The sequence below is a fragment of the Canis lupus genome, chromosome 20 (assembly GCF_011100685.1).
Source record: "Canis lupus familiaris isolate Mischka breed German Shepherd chromosome 20, alternate assembly UU_Cfam_GSD_1.0, whole genome shotgun sequence".
In the NCBI taxonomy this organism is placed as follows: domain Eukaryota; kingdom Metazoa; phylum Chordata; class Mammalia; order Carnivora; family Canidae; genus Canis; species Canis lupus.
Window position 1 is genome coordinate 55,650,150 of NC_049241.1, and position 19,165 is coordinate 55,669,314.

At 49.2% G+C, this 19,165-nt stretch overlaps 1 protein-coding gene across 4 annotated transcripts in view; it reads right to left on the reverse strand.

Annotated features, from left to right (window-relative positions):
• Window positions 1-19,165, reverse strand: part of CHAF1A (chromatin assembly factor 1 subunit A) — a 28,066-nt gene that overhangs the window by 2,529 nt on the left and 6,372 nt on the right. For 2 of the 4 annotated variants that reach the window (XM_038567735.1, XM_038567738.1), the window contains exons 4-13: window positions 14,681-14,737; window positions 12,208-12,437; window positions 11,928-11,988; window positions 11,659-11,727; window positions 8,213-8,439; window positions 7,478-7,646; window positions 7,244-7,324; window positions 6,329-6,421; window positions 5,007-5,259; window positions 3,814-4,304 (exon numbers count right to left, since the gene is read on the reverse strand). In XM_038567735.1, coding sequence (XP_038423663.1) covers window positions 3,814-4,304; window positions 5,007-5,259; window positions 6,329-6,421; window positions 7,244-7,324; window positions 7,478-7,646; window positions 8,213-8,439; window positions 11,659-11,727; window positions 11,928-11,988; window positions 12,208-12,437; window positions 14,681-14,737 — 1,731 coding nt within the window. The remainder of the gene's footprint in view (window positions 1-3,813; window positions 4,305-5,006; window positions 5,260-6,328; window positions 6,422-7,243; window positions 7,325-7,477; window positions 7,647-8,212; window positions 8,440-11,658; window positions 11,728-11,927; window positions 11,989-12,207; window positions 12,438-14,680; window positions 14,738-19,165) is intronic. The other 2 variants (XM_038567736.1, XM_038567737.1) reach the window with 2 other exon arrangements.

The following is a 19,165-nucleotide window of genomic DNA, read 5'->3' on the forward strand; positions in this document are numbered from 1 at the left end:
TCAAAAAGATTTTAAAATTCCCACCAAAAAAAAAAAAAACAAACAAACAAACAAACAAAAACCCCCCCACAAAAAAACAGAATTTAAATAAAAATTTGGAGAAAAATTTAAATTCCCACAAATTAAAAAAGCCCAACCCAATCTAAAATATCTGTGCAGGGGCAGCCCGGGTGGCTCAGCGGTTTAGCGCCTGCCTTCAGCCCAGGGCCTGATCCTGGAGACCCGGGATCGAGTCCCACGTCGGGCTCCCTGCATGGAGCCTGCTTCTCCCTCTGCCTGTGTCTCTGCCTCTCTCTCTCTGTCTCTCATGAATAAATAAAAAATATTTAAAATATCCGTGCACTTTTATATGTACCCCCAGGGGTACAGAAGCATTGAGTCGCGGCTTTGCTGAAACACAAGTGGAAGCACTCCATACGCTCCCGGGCCGCCAATCTTACCTTCTAGAAGTTTACCTGTGTCTTCTGCTTTTCTATGGGTGCTGTGCAGTGGGGGGAGCCCTGCTTCATGCATGCCCCAAAGCCATTCTCCCACCTCATCCTTCTAAAACAGACCTGGAATTTTGTGCATGGCTGCTGGCCAGTCTCATTACCCAGCCTCTCCTGTAGCCGGGGAGGCTGTGCCAATGGATTCTGGCCAGACTCAGGTGGAAGACTGCTGGGGAGGGTTTCCCTTTACAGCTAAATAGAAAGTCTCTGCTGCCTTGATCCTGCTGGTTGGAGGTGCGACAGCCATTTGTGACCACGATGACAAAGGCCACACACCAAGGAGGGAGTGGGACACGGGGGGCGCCTGTCATGGCAGCTCAGGACCCCTTGTTGCTGAGACAAACCCCCATGTGTTGAAGCTGTGATGTCAGGGCCTCTTACCAGCGGCCCAACACCAGGGACCACTATGCAGAGCAGGAACGACACTAACTGAACATCCCCAGAAGACAGTCTCAGGGCTTCCCTCCTTGCAAGGCACACACTGTATTACCCACCCCACCCCCGCCCCGCTGCAGCCTGGGCCCATTACATGAGATTTCCTAAAGGGCTTCTGTTATTATTTTTAAACCTTTATTTTAGAGAGAAAGAATGCTCATGTTTGTGAACAAGCAAGCGGAGGGACAGAGGAAGTGGGAAAGGAGAATCTCCAGCAGACTCCCCTCTAAGTGCAGAGCCTGATGGGAGGGCTCAACCTCACAAACCCCGAGATCACGACCTGAGCTGGACGCCTAACCGATTGGGCCACCCAGGCTCCCCTCTGAGGGGCTTTTATGATGCAGACGTCAGGGGTGCCTGGGTGGTTCATTTGGCAAAACGTCTGCCTTCAGCTCAGGTTGTGATCTCAGGGTCCTGGGATGGAGCTCCGTGTCTGGCTCTGTGCTCAGCAGGGAGTCTGCTGGAAATTCTCCTCTTCCTCTGCCCCTTACCCAGCTTGTGCTCTCATTCTCTAAAATAAACTTTTAAAAATAAAGTAAAATAAAACGCAGACTTCGGGTTCCTCACTCAGACCTACTGAAATAGAATCACCAGGTCCAGCATGCCCACTCTCTGGGTGGTCCTTCTGCCCAGAGTGTTTTAAAATGCCGGGTACAGCAGGTAAGCCCCACGGGGTTGCCTACAGCATGGTTGCTTGCTGTGTGGCCCTCCGAGGAGCCCCCAACACTGCTAAGCCTCCCCAAGGCCCCACGGGTGTGCAGAGGGAGCACAGGGCTATTCAGGCGTGTATCGTCAGATGAAACCTATTTCACAGATCCCCAGACACACACTTTCTCATGCATCCACCTGTCACCTGGGCAGGCACTGTCACCAGGCTAGTTTAACTGGGAGTTTTTTCTTTTCTGGCGGCTCTGCAAGATAACAAAACATCTTACCAACAAAATGTACAGACTCACATAAAGCACCCAGCACAGTACACGGCATTTGAAGAAACATGTAATAGTGGCTAAAACCACTGTCCTCCATGCAAGCACAGGTCAGGCAGGAACACAAGAGAGGACCACCCCAGGGGTAGGGGGGAGCCGCGGTGGAGCTCAAGATGCAGCCATGACTGTCACATGAGAACATGTGGGACTCCACAGCCACAGACACAGCGGGGTCCCAAGAGAGGGCTGCGGGGCAGATGCCTGCAGATGCCTGCATGTGCTGCACACGTAAAGGGACAAACCAGGTTGCTTTTCAGCTCAGCTATTTTCAAGCTGGGGTTCCCACCGCTGGTTTCAACTGGAGACGGCCACACTCGGGGTCCCTCTAAGACTGTTGGGGTAACAATAATACGGCCCATGGAAAGGTTCTCCCACTCAAACGCAGCTTGAGCGCCTAAGAGATCTAACACAGCCCGTCACCTGGGCTGAGGCTCAGGGAAATTAGTATGTGCCCGTCTGAGGCCCCAACTCCTCACCCAGGAGGCTCCCCATGAGGCAAGGTACAAGCTGTGTCCACAGGCGGGCTGGAGCCCTGTACCCGGCCGTGTACTCAGGCCAGGGACAGTCACAGTTTAAGAGGCATGTTTACAACGTATCCAAAGAATCATCCACATGTGGGCAGCAGGGAAAAGGCCGGGCCTCATTCCAGGAGCAATTTCTCTGCCTCCCTGTTCTGACAGCCACTTTATTTTCTAAGCTGAATGGGGACTCATGTCACAGAAGCAGCGAGCAGGAGCTGGGGGGCGAGAGGGCGTCACCACCCAGCCTCCGGGATGTAGCTTATGCAGCTCCCCAAGCCATAGTTCCCCCCCCCCACCACCAAAAAGAGGGCACTGGACATAGCCGGAGAACCAGCTCTTAAAAGACGCCTTCATCTCAATCTCCTCATAAAATCCAGTCTCTCAAAGTCTGTAAGTCCGCAAGATGCCTAACACGACCCAGGGCTCACTATGCAAAATAGGTTTCCAGTAAGAAGCGACGCGTGAAAGAAAAGAAACTCATCGTAATTCTATCCCAGTGAGAAAAAAAAAAAAAATATATATATATATACCAACATCAGCGAAGGCTGTGGCTGGGGGCCCCCGCCCCTCTGAGCACGCAGCCGGCACTGGAGACTGCACAGCACAGTCACCCCCAGGCCCCGATGCCCCGCTCCTTGCACTTGCTCCCGTGAGCGCGGCCCATCTGTGATTAGGCAGCTGTTTGTGTGACAACTTCCTGTCTGTGCTCCTGTTAGATGGGTTCTGCTTGTCACTGTGCATACAAGGTCTAGCAGAGGCCCTGGTGTAGCATAAATGCTACATCACTAGGGTAAGTGAACTAAACAAAAACATAAAAAAAAATGTAAAAAGTAACTACACGGGACACTGGTAGGGGCTGAAAAGAAATGAGCCACCAGGCCAGGCAAAGACATGGAGAACCTTCCAGGCAATCCCTGAGTGAGAGAAGCCAGCCTGAGAAGGCCACATGCCATGTGGTTGCAAGTCTGGCAAAGACAGAACCACAGAGACAGTAAGTGGATGAGTCTGGAGGGAGGGACGAGGCGAGGACAAAGAGCACAGGGGATATGTAAGTCAGTGAAGCTCTGTAGGAGCCACAGGGGTGGACACACGGCATCACACAGTCGTCTGAACCCATAGAACGTAGAGCACCAAGGGTGACCCCGACCATCAACTGGGGACTCTGGGTGCAATGACAGGTGGATTATGATAAACACACAGCTCTGGGGCCGTGTTGATAGAGGGGGAAGCCGTGCACGCAGGGGCTGGGCAAACGTGGGAAATTGCTACACTTTCTGCTCACTTTTGCTATGAATCTAAAACTGCTCTAAAAAATATAAACTTTATTGAAGTTTAAAATAAGCCCCTGTGGGGGAGCCGCCCCCACCCCACCCCACCCCTCACCTGCCCGTCGTGCCTGCGCTTCTTCATGAACTGCGTGATGCACATGCTGCCCGCTGACTTCCGCTTCAGCGAGACGGGCGTCCCCTGGCTGGGTCCTGTGGCGGGGACGCTGCCACTGTCCTCCCTGGTGGCCGAGGGCACCATGGTGATGTAACTCCACTGGCACGGCACAGGCAGGTGCTCCTGATCAAAGCTCTTCAGCACCTGGGGGTGGACGTACCAGCACATCCTGAAATCAGGCCTCTTCTCATATACTGAGTTCTCAGAAATTATCCGCTTGAGCCTGGCCTTGGAGGGAACAGTGGCGTCCTCGCTGGTGGTGGGGGTCTGTGGGCGGGAAGAGCCGGGGCTGGCCGGGCTGGCAGAGCTGCTGTCAGGACTGCCTGTGTCCTTGCCGAGCAGCCCCCGGCGGCAGCACTCCTGGAACTCTCGGATGATCACTTTGCTTCCGTTCACATTCCCGTGCAGCAGTGGGAGCAGCTGGGCCAAGACTGGCGGGGAAGACACAGAGAGAGACAGAGCAAACATTGCACAAGGCTCCCTGGTCTGTCACCAAGGTCAGAGACGTGGTCAGCTTTGGGGTGGCTGCAGGAGGCCAGGAAGCCCAACCTTCTCCAGGCGGGATTTCTCTGGATAAACTAGCACGCCTTACGGTGTGTGTTTATTTCTCCCTAGTCGGGATCACCACACTCTCCTTCTGAGCCACTGGGCCTCTCCGGCTTTGAAGAGCAAGGAGGCACAGTCCTTAGCGATGTGTGTGACCTCGGGCGGGCCAGGCACTCTGGGGAAGCGTGTTAAGTAAAGGAGTACCCAGACTGCTGTTGTAGTGAAGAACGAACAGATGTGCTCAGCAGGCACTGGCTTTTGTTGTTTGTTCACAGGACTTCTAAGTTTTTGTTTTTGTTTTTTTTTTTTTAATTTTTATTTTTATTTATGATAGTCACACACAGAGAGAGAGAGAGGCAGACACAGGCAGAGGGAGAAGCAGGCTCCATGCACCGGGAGCCCGACGTGGGATTCGATCCTGGGTCTTCAGGATCGCGCCCTGGGCCAAAGGCAGGCGCCAAACCGCTGCGCCACCCAGGGATCCCAGGACTTCTAAGTTTTGATCCAGTCACCTAATAAAGTCTCCCTGGGCCTAGGACAGCTAGAAGCCTGGTCCCCTCCCATTCCCACCAAGCACGGACACTCACTCTGCTGGTCTCTCTTCTCGTGTTTGGAGGCCTTGGGTGTCTGCTCCTCCTCGGAGGGGACTGTCTCCAGAAGGCACGCCGTGAACTGCTGCAGCACCTTCAGGTCGGCACCACCATCCTTATTAGCCGCCCAGATGCAGCCGATCTTCACAGGCTGCAGCACACGGAACCTCTTCCCCTTAGCCAAAAACTCGTCCCACTCTTTGGCCTTCAGTTTCTGGCGAACCTTGTGGTTCTCTGGGTCAGCACACTCCTTGCAGGTTGGAGAGCAATGCTTACTCAGGGTGCCCAGGCCCCTGTGCTCTCGCCTCCCGCCTCCCAGACACCAAGAGGAAAGAGCTTGCTCATCCACCATCAGGGCTGCTGCACCCTGCACGTATCAGAGCTCCCATTGTATTCTGCACCCCTCTTCCTAGCATTACCATCTGGGAAACAGCAGTGTTTTCCTAGACTCCATGGAGACAGGCACTTATGCCCTGTGCTGTTTGTTCAGGATGCACCGTCCTCTCTGGCCATGACTGGCAGTCTCAGGTACTCCCTTAACCTCACCAGTAAGCCACTCAAGGCCACTCTGGATTTTCTGGGGAGGGTGTGATGCCAGGGTCATGCAATCAGCAACCCCAAATCCCACGCCCAGTTCACCCTCAGGGCTAGGCCCCTCCCACGCTCCAATACCGCTCTCAAAGACAGAAGACTCATGGGCTCCACAGACACACATATGAGGTATCCCTCCCCCTGCATCTGATTTGGAGAGACAAAACCATTCCCCCAGTCATACTTCCAACATTTCTCCACCACCCAAGCACTGCGACCTGAAAAGCTGTCCGAACCCTAAAACCAGCCTATTGAAAGTTTCACCATCTGGCTGAGTCTGTCTAGAATGTTGGTGGCAAGGGTAGGGGGATGCCTCAAAGGGACATGGGGGAACCATCTGGAGAGATGGGAAGTTCTAGATTTTACTTTTGGTGACAGATTTACAAATGTCAATCATTAAAACTTGCTGTGCTCAATAATTAAGATCTGTATGTTTTCTTATACTTTCATCATGCCTCAACTAAGAAACCATAAAAGGAAAAGGGGGTTTAGCAGTCTGACCCACACACCTCCCAGCCTCTCTGACTCAGCCTTCTGCTCACGCGGTCACCACCCCGGGAGTCTCTCCTACCTCTGCAGATCCCACTACCCTCCCCAGTAAAACTTAAGCCCAGGTCCCTACAACCCCATAGATGACTACTTGTTGGGGTCGCAAACAGGCTAGCAGCCACTAAGCTCAGTCCGGCCGAGCTCTCTCAGGGACAGTCACCTCCAAGCTCATGCCTCACCTCAGTTACTCCCTCGTCCTCAGACAGGTACCCATGGGGCACGAAAAAACCATCATCCTCATCTTCATCCTCTCCTACTTCATCATCATCATCCTCAAAAAAAAAAAAAAAAGTTCATAATACATAGCCAACAGACAAAATATGTCTCATTTAAAATGTTAACCTGTGGGGAATCCCTGGATGGCTCAGCGGTTTAGCGCCGCCTTTGGCTCAGGCCCAGGATCGAGTCCTACAACGGGCTCCCTGCATGGGTCCTGCTTCTCCCTCTGCCTATGTCTCTGCCTCTCTGTCTCGTGAATAAATAAAATCTTAAAAAAAAAAAAAAAAAAAAAAGTTAACCTGCAAAAGAAAAAAAAGGTTAACCTGCAAACATCTAAGGAATGAAAAGCCATCTACTGCCTTGGGCATCATTCTTATGGACACCTCAAGGGTTGGGAGAAATCCCATAGATGAATCCCATTATTTGACACTGACATGGGAGTCGGGTCATGGGAACACAGGCAAGCATGCCCCACTTAACAGGGTAGATGCTGCTTGGTCCCACTGCCAAGTGGGTTAGTGTCACCAAATAGGCTTTTCAAGAGAAGTTGAAAACCTAGTTTTTCTTAACTTATTTTTTCAAAAAAAATATTTATTTATTTATTTGAGAGAAAGAGTGGGAGAGGAGAGGGAGGGGCAGAGGGAGAATCTCAAGCAGACTCTGAACTCAGTGCAGAGTCTGCCATGGGACTCCATCTCACAACCTTGAGCCAAAATCAAGAGTTGGACCCTCAACCAACTGAGCCTCCCAGGTAGCCCTGAGATCTGGCTGAAATTTCAGATGACACTGCGGCTCGAAGGCTGGCTGTGAGTGAACTCAACCTAGGGCCTGCCTTGGCCTTCTGGGGGAAACCACAGGTGCAGGTGTGTGCTTACCCCCTCACTGTGGGACAGGGACTCGCCCGGCTCCTCCTCTTCCCACTCCTCGTCACTGTCCACCTCATAGTCCAGGAGCTTCTGAGAAAACAAGGACGCAGGGCGTCATGGTTGTCTTTCAGGGGTGGCAGAGCAGAAAAGCTACAATGCTTATGAAATCCAGGAGACCAGTGCAAAAAAGGCAAAATGAGAAGGAAATGTAGAAAGGCAGGTGAGGCTGGACCACTTGCTCACCCTGTCTTGGGCCCAGGGGTCCCTCGGATGGATGACGGTTGTCTTCTTATTCCACGTTCCCCAGTACGCTGGTCGATGATTCTCAGAAAACTGTAGGAGCTTCATCCTGCCAAACTTCTTCCTCTCAGGAACACCCTCGACCTTGCCGCTCTCCACGATCACCACATCACTGAGGAGGAAACCCAATAATGTGCCTGTTCTACAACCCACCCGCTGACCACCCAGGCTTCCCAAGAAAATAGGCTATCAACATTTTACCATGATGGGTAACCAACCACCTGCTCCCAAGAAAGCTAAGGGACATTTATTCCAGGGACACAGAGCAAGGAGGAAGGAGAAACAAAACTGCCAAGTTGCTGGCTCACAGCATTTACAGAAGTGGGGTCGTGGAGAGTAAGCAGATCAAAGAGAACGGTGAAATGTCCTTCCCAGGAGGCCAGCATGGAAATAAGATCCCCCCTCTGAGAGACCAGGAGGCCAAGCCAAGCAGTCTGCACTCCATAGCAGTGGCTTTTGGCAAAGCCACTGCACATGAGACTTCAGAAGCTCAGGGGAGGCCAAAAAAGCAAGGTCTGAAGGTTCAGGCCTTAGGTCCAGGATGGAAGACAACTAGCCCTTGGCCACGATGAGCCAGCAGCGGGCCTAAACCCAGAACTCTGCCTTGGGCCCTCCAGGACTTTCCAACTGCGCTCTGATTTCACCAACAGGCAAAAGGCTGTCTCCCCACCCACTAACCTGTTATAAATATTCGTGTTTCGATTTGAAACCACGGTGGGTCCGGACCTGAGGGGCTGACGGCCTTTCAGATCTTTCAGGAAGGAGAATTCGCCACTCTGTTGCTGGAGGAGCTGGTCCAACTGATCACAGAGGTCTTGGTCAAAGACAGTCCGAAACCGAGGGGCGAGAACCATGTGCTCTTTAATTTCAAAAGGGGCAAACTTCCCACAAGAGCCAGCCAGGGTCTGAAATGGAGAAGAGGATGTGATAGCATGCTTATGAGAGGGGATGCCCACCACTCAGCAGCCATGAGGGTGTGAGATGCTGGACACAATGGCATGTGCACATTGCTTTTCACATTCATCCAGGTTGCTAAGTCTCAGGAGACACACAAAAGGCTACACCCTCCGTGATGTCATTTATACTAGTTTCTGGAAAAGGCAAAACTACAGGGAGCCAAGTGAGGTGCCAGAAATACTCTAGACCTTGAGTATGGGATGGTGGAGCACGGGGGTGCTGTGGAGTCCATTATCAGAACTCAGCAAACGAGAGAATTTTACGTAAATTATACCTCAAAAAACATGGCTTTTTAAAAAGAAGGGGGTGGGCTGCAATAGAACCTGAATTCCCAGGTGAGGGAACTGAGACCCCGGGGACTGACCGCTTATCCAAAGCCAAACCTTGACAAGATGACTTACAACCCAAGCCCATCTCAACACTGAAAACGGACACATGAACCTGACAGGTCGGTGCCTGTTCCCTAAGAATTAACCGCCACATATTCTGGTGGGTTTAGTTTGCCCATCAAGAGTTGCTTCAGCATCTCCCATGTCTGTCAGTGGATCCCAAAGCTGGGAGCACAGCAGGACTTGGGGAGTCAGGAGGAGAGCCTAGATCTATAAAGCTCAGTATAGGAAAGCCAGCCTCCGACCCCATTGAGGATAGAGCACTATAGCAACAGCCTTCACCATGGCCACACAGCAGGACATCTGGAGGCTGCTGAAAACCTCAATGCCCACACCAGGGATGGGATCCAGGCTCCCTATTTTTGTAAAGCTCCCTGGGGATTCCCAACACAGAGCCAAAGCCAAGAACCACCTCACTAATAAACGGGTGCTGGGATGTCAGGCATCCATCCTAACAGAGTTAGGGCCAAGCCCATATGACCAGGAACTCTGGCTAAGAAACTATACATAAAAAAACAAAGCGGGGGGGATCCCTGGGTGGCTCAGTAGTTTGGCACCTGCCTTTGGCCCAGGGAGCGATCCTGGAGTCCCGGGATCGAGTCCCACATCGGGCTCCCGGCATGGAGCCTGCTTCTCCCTCCTCCTGTATCTGCCTCTCTTTCTCTCTCTCTATCATGAATAAATAAGTAAATCTTAAAAAAAAAAAAAAAAAAGGAACAAAGGGGACTGGCTGGCTCAGTTGGTAGAGCATACGACCCTTTATCTTGGGGTTGTGAGTCTGAACCTCACGTTGGGTGTAGAGGTGACTTAAAATCTTTAAAAACAGATGAACTAGAACAAACAGTAAAAAAAAAAAACCACAAAAAAACTAAGAAAGAGAATGTATCGTCAATGGCTACAGGGTAAACAAGGCTTTGTAACCACAAGCCCACTGCCATAAAAAATTTAAAAATGTTGACATTAAAACATAAAATTTTGGGCAGCCTGGGTGGCTCAGCGGTTTAGCGCTGCCTTCGGCCTGGGGTGTGATCCTGGAGACCCAGGATCGAGTCCCACGTCAGGCTCCCTGCATGGAGCCTGCTTCTCCTTCTGCCTGTGTCTCTGCCTCCCTCTCTCTGTTTCTCATGAATAAATAAATAAAATGTTACAAAACCAACAAAAAACTCATAAAATTTCTGAAGGACAAAAGACACAATAAACAGGTTAGAAAGCGAGTAGCAGACTGAAAGGGAGTATCTATAGCATGTGTCACCAAGAATGAAAATCCTGGCTGTGGGTGGCTCAGTTGGTGAAGCATGTGCCTTCAGCTCAGGTCATGATCCCAGGGTCCTGAGAGAGAGTCCTGTATCAGGTGCCTTGCTCAATAGGGAGTCTGCTCCTCCCTGTTTTCTCTTCCCCCCTCTCCAAATAAATGAATAAAAAAGAAAATCCTGGCTGTAAAAATAACTCCTAGAGTTCAGAGGAAAAGCCAATCCTATAGAAAAATAAGTAAAAAATAGGAATTGGCAAGACAGAGAAGAAATAAAGTGGCAGGATGCCTGGGTGGTTCTGTGGTTGAGCGTCTGCCTTTGGCTCAGGGTGTGATCCTGGAGTTCCAGGATCAAGTCCCACATTGGGCTCCTGAGGAGTCTGCTTCTCCCTCTGCCTATGTCTCCGCCTTCTGTATCTCTCGTGAATAAATAAAATCTTAAAAAAATAAATAAATAAAATGGCAAACACACACAAAAAGATGTCCAAGTGGAATCAAGGAAAAATGTAAAATGAAATAAGAATTTTTTTTTTTTTTTTTTTTGCCAACTAGATTGGTGAGGTTAAAAGAAAGCATGTTCCATTCAGTGCTAGTGCAGGAGAGAAGAGCATATTTCCCCATGATGCCCAGCATGGACATTAGCACTTCCCACTGGGAGGGTGCCCAGATAGGAACTAACGCAATTAGTGATTCTGTGAGTGTGTATCCTTGGACTGCGGGCCAAGCCCGCTTCCCGGTGGCTGTCCTAAAGAAAGGCATATATGCAGAGGAGGGTCAGTGACACTCACCGTGCCACTGATGGGGCATTGATACTGCAATGGACATACAAACTGTGACAACATCCACACTACGAAATGTTAAGTGGCAAGAGAGAACAAAGCTGACCCAAATGAGCCAGCATGGCAAGAATCCAAGATACAGCTATGTAAACAAAATAGGGACATAACAAACTCATGAATCATTATGTATATAAACAAATATATATGGAGGGATGTGAATGTAGTCAAAGCTCTAGGTGACACCACTGCATGGGTTACCTCTGGAGCACCGAGGGGCAGGGAAGGAAGTCTGGGGTTTCCAGAAGCAGGTGCTGCTTACAGGGTGACAAACACCAGGACAGGGAAGCAGAATCCTGGGCTGCATTCTAGACTGCTGACTTATGCTTAATCTTGCCTCCCATCCTGAGCCTCAGTTCTCTGAAGGTAAGGACTAGGTCTTCGATGACACCTTTCCACATAGCTCCTAATGCAAAACTGTTCATAAAGCAACTTAACGCTTAGCAGTTTTATATATATATTTTTTTAATGCTTAGCAGTTTTAGCAAACATGCCACTTTTAGCCTTTTCAAAGACATAACAAATAACAAAATATTGAGTCTTCAGACTCTACCAGAAATAAAAGCTCCCTTGTAAGCAGAGGCCCTCTCTTGATGAAAGGGGAGCTACCTGGTCAGAAAATACCCTTATACTTTTCAAAAGGAAGAACATGACCGAGAGAGAAAGCCAAGCCAGAGGAAGCCAGAAGCTCACCTTGGGAGCCTGTGGGGTCTTTGGCTTCTGAAAAAACCTCGTGATTTCAGCCTTCTCTGCTTTAATGCGCTGCAACAGAAAAGGAGATGAGCATGAAGAAATGAAGAGGGACAGTGGCCTCTAGAACAGGAGCCCCAGCACTTTTAAGCTGAAAGCATTCTTTTGATATGAGCTCTCAAAACCCATCAACATGCAGCCAGTCTCGGCGGGGGCCACCTGGCTTCCCCAGACGGAGGGAACACCAGCAGCCGTTTGGGAGAACAGTCTACCTTCTCTTCTTCCCGTAACCGTTTTTCCTCTTCTTTTTTCCTCTTCTCCTCCAGCTTTGCCCTGGGAGACAGGAAATTCGGCTTTAGCCCCAGGTGTGGCTCATAGGTCCCTGGCAGGGGTGTGTGTGTGTGTGGTGTGTGTGTGGGGGGGTGGAGGTGGGGAGAGGATATGCTTGTGTGCTGGGGGGAGGGGGTGGAGGTACTCCTGCTTCCCTGCCCCCCCCCCCCCCCCCCCCGCACCACCTCCCTGCCCACCCCCACCTTCCAAGGGCACACGCACTCTAGCGCCTCCTGCCGCTCCTTGCGCCTCTCCTCCTTGAGCCGCTGCTTCTCTGCCTTCTCCTTTTCATCCTTCTCCCTTTTCTCGCGCCTCTCCTTTTCCTTCAGCTCCTTCTCTTCCTCCTTCTTCTTCTTGGCTTCTTCTTTGGCCCGCTTGGCCTCCTCCTTCAGCTTCTCCTTTTCTTCTTTCTCGGCCCGTAACTTGAGCTGCTTGCCTAAACGTTCCTTATCCTGAAGCCAAGAGATGGTCCCACAGCTGTGCCCCTGTGCCTCCCAGGAGGGCCCACAGGCAGCTGGAGGGAGCAGAGAGGTGGCCCGCCCAGGACCCCCCCACTGGCCAGCACCCTCCCACACGGGCCACCCTGTAGCACCTGTCACTGCCCGCCACTAGAACAGTGATGTCCACTGGCCATTTGTCCCAAGACCTCAGGGCCATTCAAAATAAGATTCGCTCAAAATACCATCTTTAAACATGGGGTGGAGTTTATCTTTTTACCTAATGAGAAACAATGACATAAGAAGCTCTGGGCTACCTAATCTTAAAACCGTGGTAAAATAAAGAAACAAAAACACCTGTAGGTTTTGCTTCTGTATCTTTAAAGCAAGAGCATTTTTCTTCCCACATCCCGCTACCCAACCAGATCAGATTATAAGGTTGATCTTATTTCCTCTGAAATAGAAGATCAGAGTGAGACAGGAACCTAGAACCTGTTGTCAGGGGGGAAAAATGAATTTGCTTTTATCTTTACATCAGTTTGTCATTCCCAACAACTGGTACATGGCTTGAGGCACTGTGTTATTACATAAGCTTGAGTTCCTACTCAAATGCTCGCCTGCCAGACACGGGGGGCTCATCCTCTGCCATAGCACCAGGTAATTTTCAAGGACTATTTCCATCAGAAATGGATTTCCCATGGGATGCCTGGGTGGTTCAGTGGTTGAGTGCCTGCCTTCCGCCCAGGGCGTGATCCTGGAGCCCCAGGATGGAGTCCTGCATCAGGATCCCCGCAGGGAGCCTGCTTCTTCTGCCTGTGTCTCTGCCTCTTTCTCTGTGGGTCTCTAATGAATAAATAAGTAAAATCTTAAAAAAATAAAGAAAAGAAATGGATTTCCCCACATCAGGAGCCTGGCAACTCCACTTTCCGTCTGGGCATAGGGCTATGTCCTTGTCTCTAGGGAATATCCTACCCTCTGTTCTGAGAAACTTTTGGCTGCTTTAACGAAACCCACGGAGGCACCCTGTTAGAGATGTTCTTACAAAGCACTTTCTTCTGATGGATGGATACTTGAAGAAGGTGCCTGGTCTGGGGAAAATGTGCAAGGTGGTAAGGAGTCATCTGTCCCCATTGCTAAATAGGAAGGCAGAAGACTTCTGGAAACCAGCCATACTTGAACCTCACATGCATCGCCACTCCACATGTGCCCACCTCTGAAATTCCAAGAATAAGAGAACCTCTAAAACCGCCATCAAAACCTGACTCATAGGGACGCCTGGGTGGCTTAGGCATTGAGCGTCTGCCTTTGGCTCCCAGAGTCCCAGGATTGAATCCAACATCGGGCTCCCTACAGGGAGCCTGCTTCTCCCTCTGCCTGTGTCTCTGCCTCTCTCTGTGTGTGTCTCATGAATAAACAAATAAAATAAAATAAATAAATATATATTTTTTTAAAATGTGACTCATAGGGACACCTGGGTGGCTCAGCGGTTGAGCATCTGCCTTCAGCCCAGGGCGTGATCCTGGAGTCCCGGGATCGAGTCCCGCGTCGGGCTCCCTGTATGGAGCCTGCTTCTTTCTCCCTCTGCCTCTGTCTCTCATGAATAAATAAATAAAATATTTAAAAAAAATAAATAAAAATAAAATAAAATAAAATAAAATAAAATGTGACTCATAGGCGGATAGCACAGGAAGTACTGGGTGAGCACAGATCCAGTGCCATCACCACCCCTCCCACAAGCTGGCATGGAGGCAGAAGCCCACTGGCTTTCTCAGTTCTTTATGGCAATGAGAAAAAAGTCCTCTGCTTTGCAGTGTGCAACACATGGTGACCCCAAGATAACAGAAGTGAAGACTCAGAAGGCAAAACTAGATAATAATCACCCACCTAGCGTCATGGCCACCAAACTAACAGAGCACATGGGAAGGGGTCTGGGACTCAGGGAAAGGGACTGGCTCTTTGGGAGGCAAGCTTCAACTACAATGTGATGAGCAACTATCAAGACGGTAGTAATAACAACGATAATAATAGGAGAAGCTTAGAAAAGGCTACATAAAAACTTAGTGTGATTTAGCAAAGTCAAAAATGATGCAACCCCAAGTCCCGGGGCACAGTTGTGAGATATGAAGCAAGAGTCAAAGGCACGGTCAGGACAAGCGGGGAAAGGTGACAATGGGCAAAGGAGGTGCATGGGGCCTTGCTTACTACTTAAGGCAAAAAGCACAATAGGTTAACTTTTTATTTCAGGGGAAACATCTTACTCTTTGCAGTCTGAGCTTGTCCTTCTCTGCAGAAGCTTTGATCAGTTTCTTAGTTATCTGAAATGAAAGACATTTCTCTTTAAACATGAATTGTTACAATCACTATAGCACATATAATACATAGCACACTCATTTGGTAAAGAAAGGGAAGGGGGGAATAAGGGACTTGCATGATTAAGAACTTCTTCAAAAGAGCATAATGAAAACCTTTCCAGTGACCAGTTTCCACCAAACAGAACCAAAAAACCAACATGTCATAGTGGGATCATGAAGGCCAATGAACATGTACGTGCATGCATCTGGGGACAAACAGGAGACTGGGGAGATAGATCACAAAAATGAAGGGGGCCAAGCACAGGAGAAACAGGGTAGGCTCAAACCTAAATGGCAGTGGAGAGCCAGCCTTGGCATCAGGCAGGTGACATGGAGAAGGGTTTGTCATGGAGGACAGAGGATGCACCCTGTCCAATAAGGACAGGGCTCTTACTGGCAAGTAGTGCCCGGCACTACTGCCCCTTCCGATTTTTCTAAGAGGGGCTGATATTGGGAATTTTATTTATATTTTGTAGGTAACATCTAAAATCAATGTGAATCAAACAAAACATCTATTGGCTGGATTCCCATGAGCCACCAATGTGTACTCCCTGCTTTCTGAAACGTGGAGCAAATGTTCAGGAAATAAGGTCAGCTTGCCAGAGGTGGTGATCTGGTCTAGGACCCCTGCATCCTAAAGCACGACATTCTCTACTGCCCTTCTGCCAAGTGAACTCGGGTTGCAGGGACTCACCAAGACACACTGCTGGATTCACTCACCACACTGAACATGAACAAGTTCAGACTACTAGCCTAAGCTACCTCCAGAGCAGGAAATTCTGAAAACTAAACCATCAGTGGGGAGAGAGTGCAGACTGGAAAAGCATGAACTTTCCAGGCTCCTTTGAGACTTAGAAAGGTAGCCAAAATGTAAGACTGAAGTGTTGAAAAAATCAAAGGCCCATTTCTCTTAAAATGCTCTGACATATGGACAAAAGCTACGTGGCAAGGGTTTCTCCATCTGAGAAAGCCTAAGATCTCCTACAGAATAAAACTTAAAGGGTAATAAATTCAAGAAGACATCCTTCTTATTTGGGACACACTGAATTTTTTGGATTAAGCCTTCCCTTAGGACATGGGTGAGCAGTCTTATGAAAGCCACATGCCGCAGGACCTTGTCAAAAGCCACCAACATTGTGTGGGGATGCTCAAGCCTGTCTGTTACCAAAGCGGTTTTACCAAGGGCTTGAGAAAAAGGATCTGCCTCTCCAAAGTCCACTATGCCTGTCACATCTCTGGACTTCATCCCCACCACAAAGGATTCAAGAGCAGAATCTGCAAGTTACTATATCTGTTGTTGTCCTTTGCATTCAAACTTACAGTACCGAATGTGACTGCCACTCCCAAGCGAGGGCACTTGAAGGGAAAACACAGTCTCACCCACATTTGGTGAATTTCAGATGCAGAATCAGTGCCTTTTACAATGCCTCCCCTGCTGGGAGTCCAGGTACAGCAGAATTGACATGATTCCCAGGAGCCAGCTAATGATCTCCAACCACCAGAGCAATTATGATTTCATGCAGAACTAAGATCTACTGTTTCACTAGGCACTCAGGTGGGCCTTACTGGTCTGAAATGTTATCTTCTTGATATGTGTGACACAAGTGTTTATGGAACTCTTGCCAAGTAGAGGCCACATGTGTTACCTATCTGGAACTCAGCTGCCAAAAACAAGACCCAAGACCCCAGAAGGAAGCTAAAATACACATATCACCTATCCCATGTCGTCAAGATTGATTTAACTATGTGCATGAATATCCTTGCACTTTATTTCGCAGGATCCTCTCAGAGCCACTTGGTCTGATTTTATGTATAAGGAGATCTAGTTTCTTAGCTCAGCAGCAGCAGCGAACGAGGTAAGGAGAGGTGGGCAGGCAACAGAAGCAGCTAAAAACTTACCGGCAGGGGAGAGATAGCAGCCGGGAAGAGATAGAACTCAACTGCTCCAGCCGTGATGGAGAGCAAGCAGGCAAGATTAACCTGTGAGTACCTGGGAGCTGGATATGCTATCTAACAACAGCCCAAGGAAACATGCAGAAAGCTCATTACAGTTATTCTGTCAAGGCTGAGAATTAAAGACAATGGAAACATCCACCAATGAGAATGATTCTGCAAGCTGCAGTAGCTCCACAGCAAGGTACGGGACATGGCAGCTGACAAGAGATCTTCCCAGGCCATAGTGGAAGACACTCCAAAATGAAAAAGAAACATATTTACAACACATGGCTCACATAAAGAAACAAAATGATACTGTGTATTCCCCAAGAGATCTCTCACAGACACCACAGAGAAATGTGAAATAATGAGAACCTCCTGGGAGGTCCGAGATTGTCATGCTTCCATTAGAACATGAAGAACTGGGCAGCCCCAGTGGCACAGCGGTTTAGCGGTGGCACAGTGGTTTAGCGCCGCCTGCAGCCCAGGGTGTGATCCTGGAGACCCGGGATCGAGTCCTGCATCAGGCTCCCTGCATGGAGCCTGCTTCTCCCTCTGCCTGTGTCTCTGCCCCTCTCTCTCTGTGTCTCTCATGGATAAATAAATAAAATCTTTTAAAAAATGAAGAACTTAATACTTGTGTAATTTCAGTTATACATGGAAAAGTTCCAGCGATCTGGGTTTATTTGTATAGATGCAGAGATTCCAGTAACACAGCTGCATCAACATCATCATTTATGAAAAAAAATAATCTTGAATCACTAATAAGGCAGGCAGAATTACACAGCTAAAATGCAAGCAAACTCCGAAATGTTTCTATCCCAAATGGTAAAATGCTCTAATGCTAAATAGTCACTGTTTGGCCAGTCAGAAGACCCTGAATTATCTAAAACTGGTGTTCCTAAATAATTTTTTCAAACTGAGATTCTCCAGAACCCCTAGAGTACTTTAAAAAACAAAATAGAACTGAATGAAGCTCTTTGGGCGGACTAGATCAGACTCCCTGGGAAGAAACAGCAGGATCTGCATTTAACAAGTTCCTTGGAAGGGAAACACACACACACACACACACACACAAAATAGAGGATCAGAGAATGCCTAGGGATTCCAAATGCAGCGGCGATTTTATGGTACTAACTCCAGGACTAACAGACCCAACTAAAACCAAACATGTTGCTTAGTAACATGAAACAACATATAAGCTTCCAGTTGTAGGTTCTACCTACAACTTGGAAAGGAGGAGGTGGAGGAAAAGTGGAAAAACAAAAATATTCTCTAAACTCCTAAGCATCAGGAAAACCTTGACTCCCCTTCCCCCCCCAGGAGATGTTAGTTGACACCAAACACAAAACCAACCAGCAAATCAAGAAACTCCTGCTGGGGGGGAGGGGGGAGATAGGACATAAAGTAAAGGCTGTGCCTGTGGCTGTAAGTGGTCTGTCTCCAGCCACTCCCTCAAGGAGTCTCACTCTCAAAGCACCCAGAGGCACCTGATGATCACTTGGTGTCAATGACCATCAAGGGGCTTTACTTCCATTCTTGTGATGGACCAGCCCATCTGTGGGTGGTAGCCGCAGATTTCTGCCACAGGCTCTGGGGTGGTCTGAACCTTCACCACTCAGTGTAAATTATTTGCCAAGCCATGTAATAACACTGCCTTCTAGAGCATTTCAGAGCTCTAAGCCTGTGTTCAGAGTAAGACCGGGCAAATCAGATGCAGGATCTAAGTGACTACACTCGGTTCACCTGCTCAGCTGTCCTGAGTGCCCTGTGGGCCAGCAGACAGAAATAAAATTGTTGGGGATCCCTGGGTGGCTCAGGGGTTTAGCGCCTGCCTTCAGCCCAGGGCGTGATCCTAGAGTCCTGGAATCAAGTCACACGTCAGGCTCCCTTCATGGAGCCTGCCCCCCTCTCTCTGTCTCTCCTGAATAAATAAATAAAGTCTTTAAAAAAAAAATTGTTTCATAACAATGGCTATGTCACTTCCCAATTCTGAGGATTCTTGGGCTTGGCTCTGAGCATAAAAACAAACTTAAAAAATGAAGTGCTTGGGGCAGCCCGGGTGGCTCAGCGGTTGAGCATCTGCCTCGATCCTGGAGACCTAGGATCGAGTCCCACATCGGGCTCCCTGCACGGAGCCTGCTTCTCCCTCTGCCTGTGTCTCTGCCTCTCTCTCTCTGTCTCTCATGAATAAATAAGTAAAATCTTAAGAAAGAAAAAAAAAAAAAAAGAAGTGCTTAACGGACACCTCAGTGGCTCAGCAGTTGAGCATATGCCTTGGGCTCAGGGCGTGATCCCAGAATCCCAGGATCTGTCCTGCATAGGGCTCCCCCCACCCTGCCCCTCGCAGGGAGCCTGCTTCTCCCTCTGCCTATGTCTCTGCCTCTCTCTTGTGTCTCTAATGAATAAATAAAATATTTTTTTAAAAAGTGCTTAAGGGCAGCCCCGGTGGCGCAG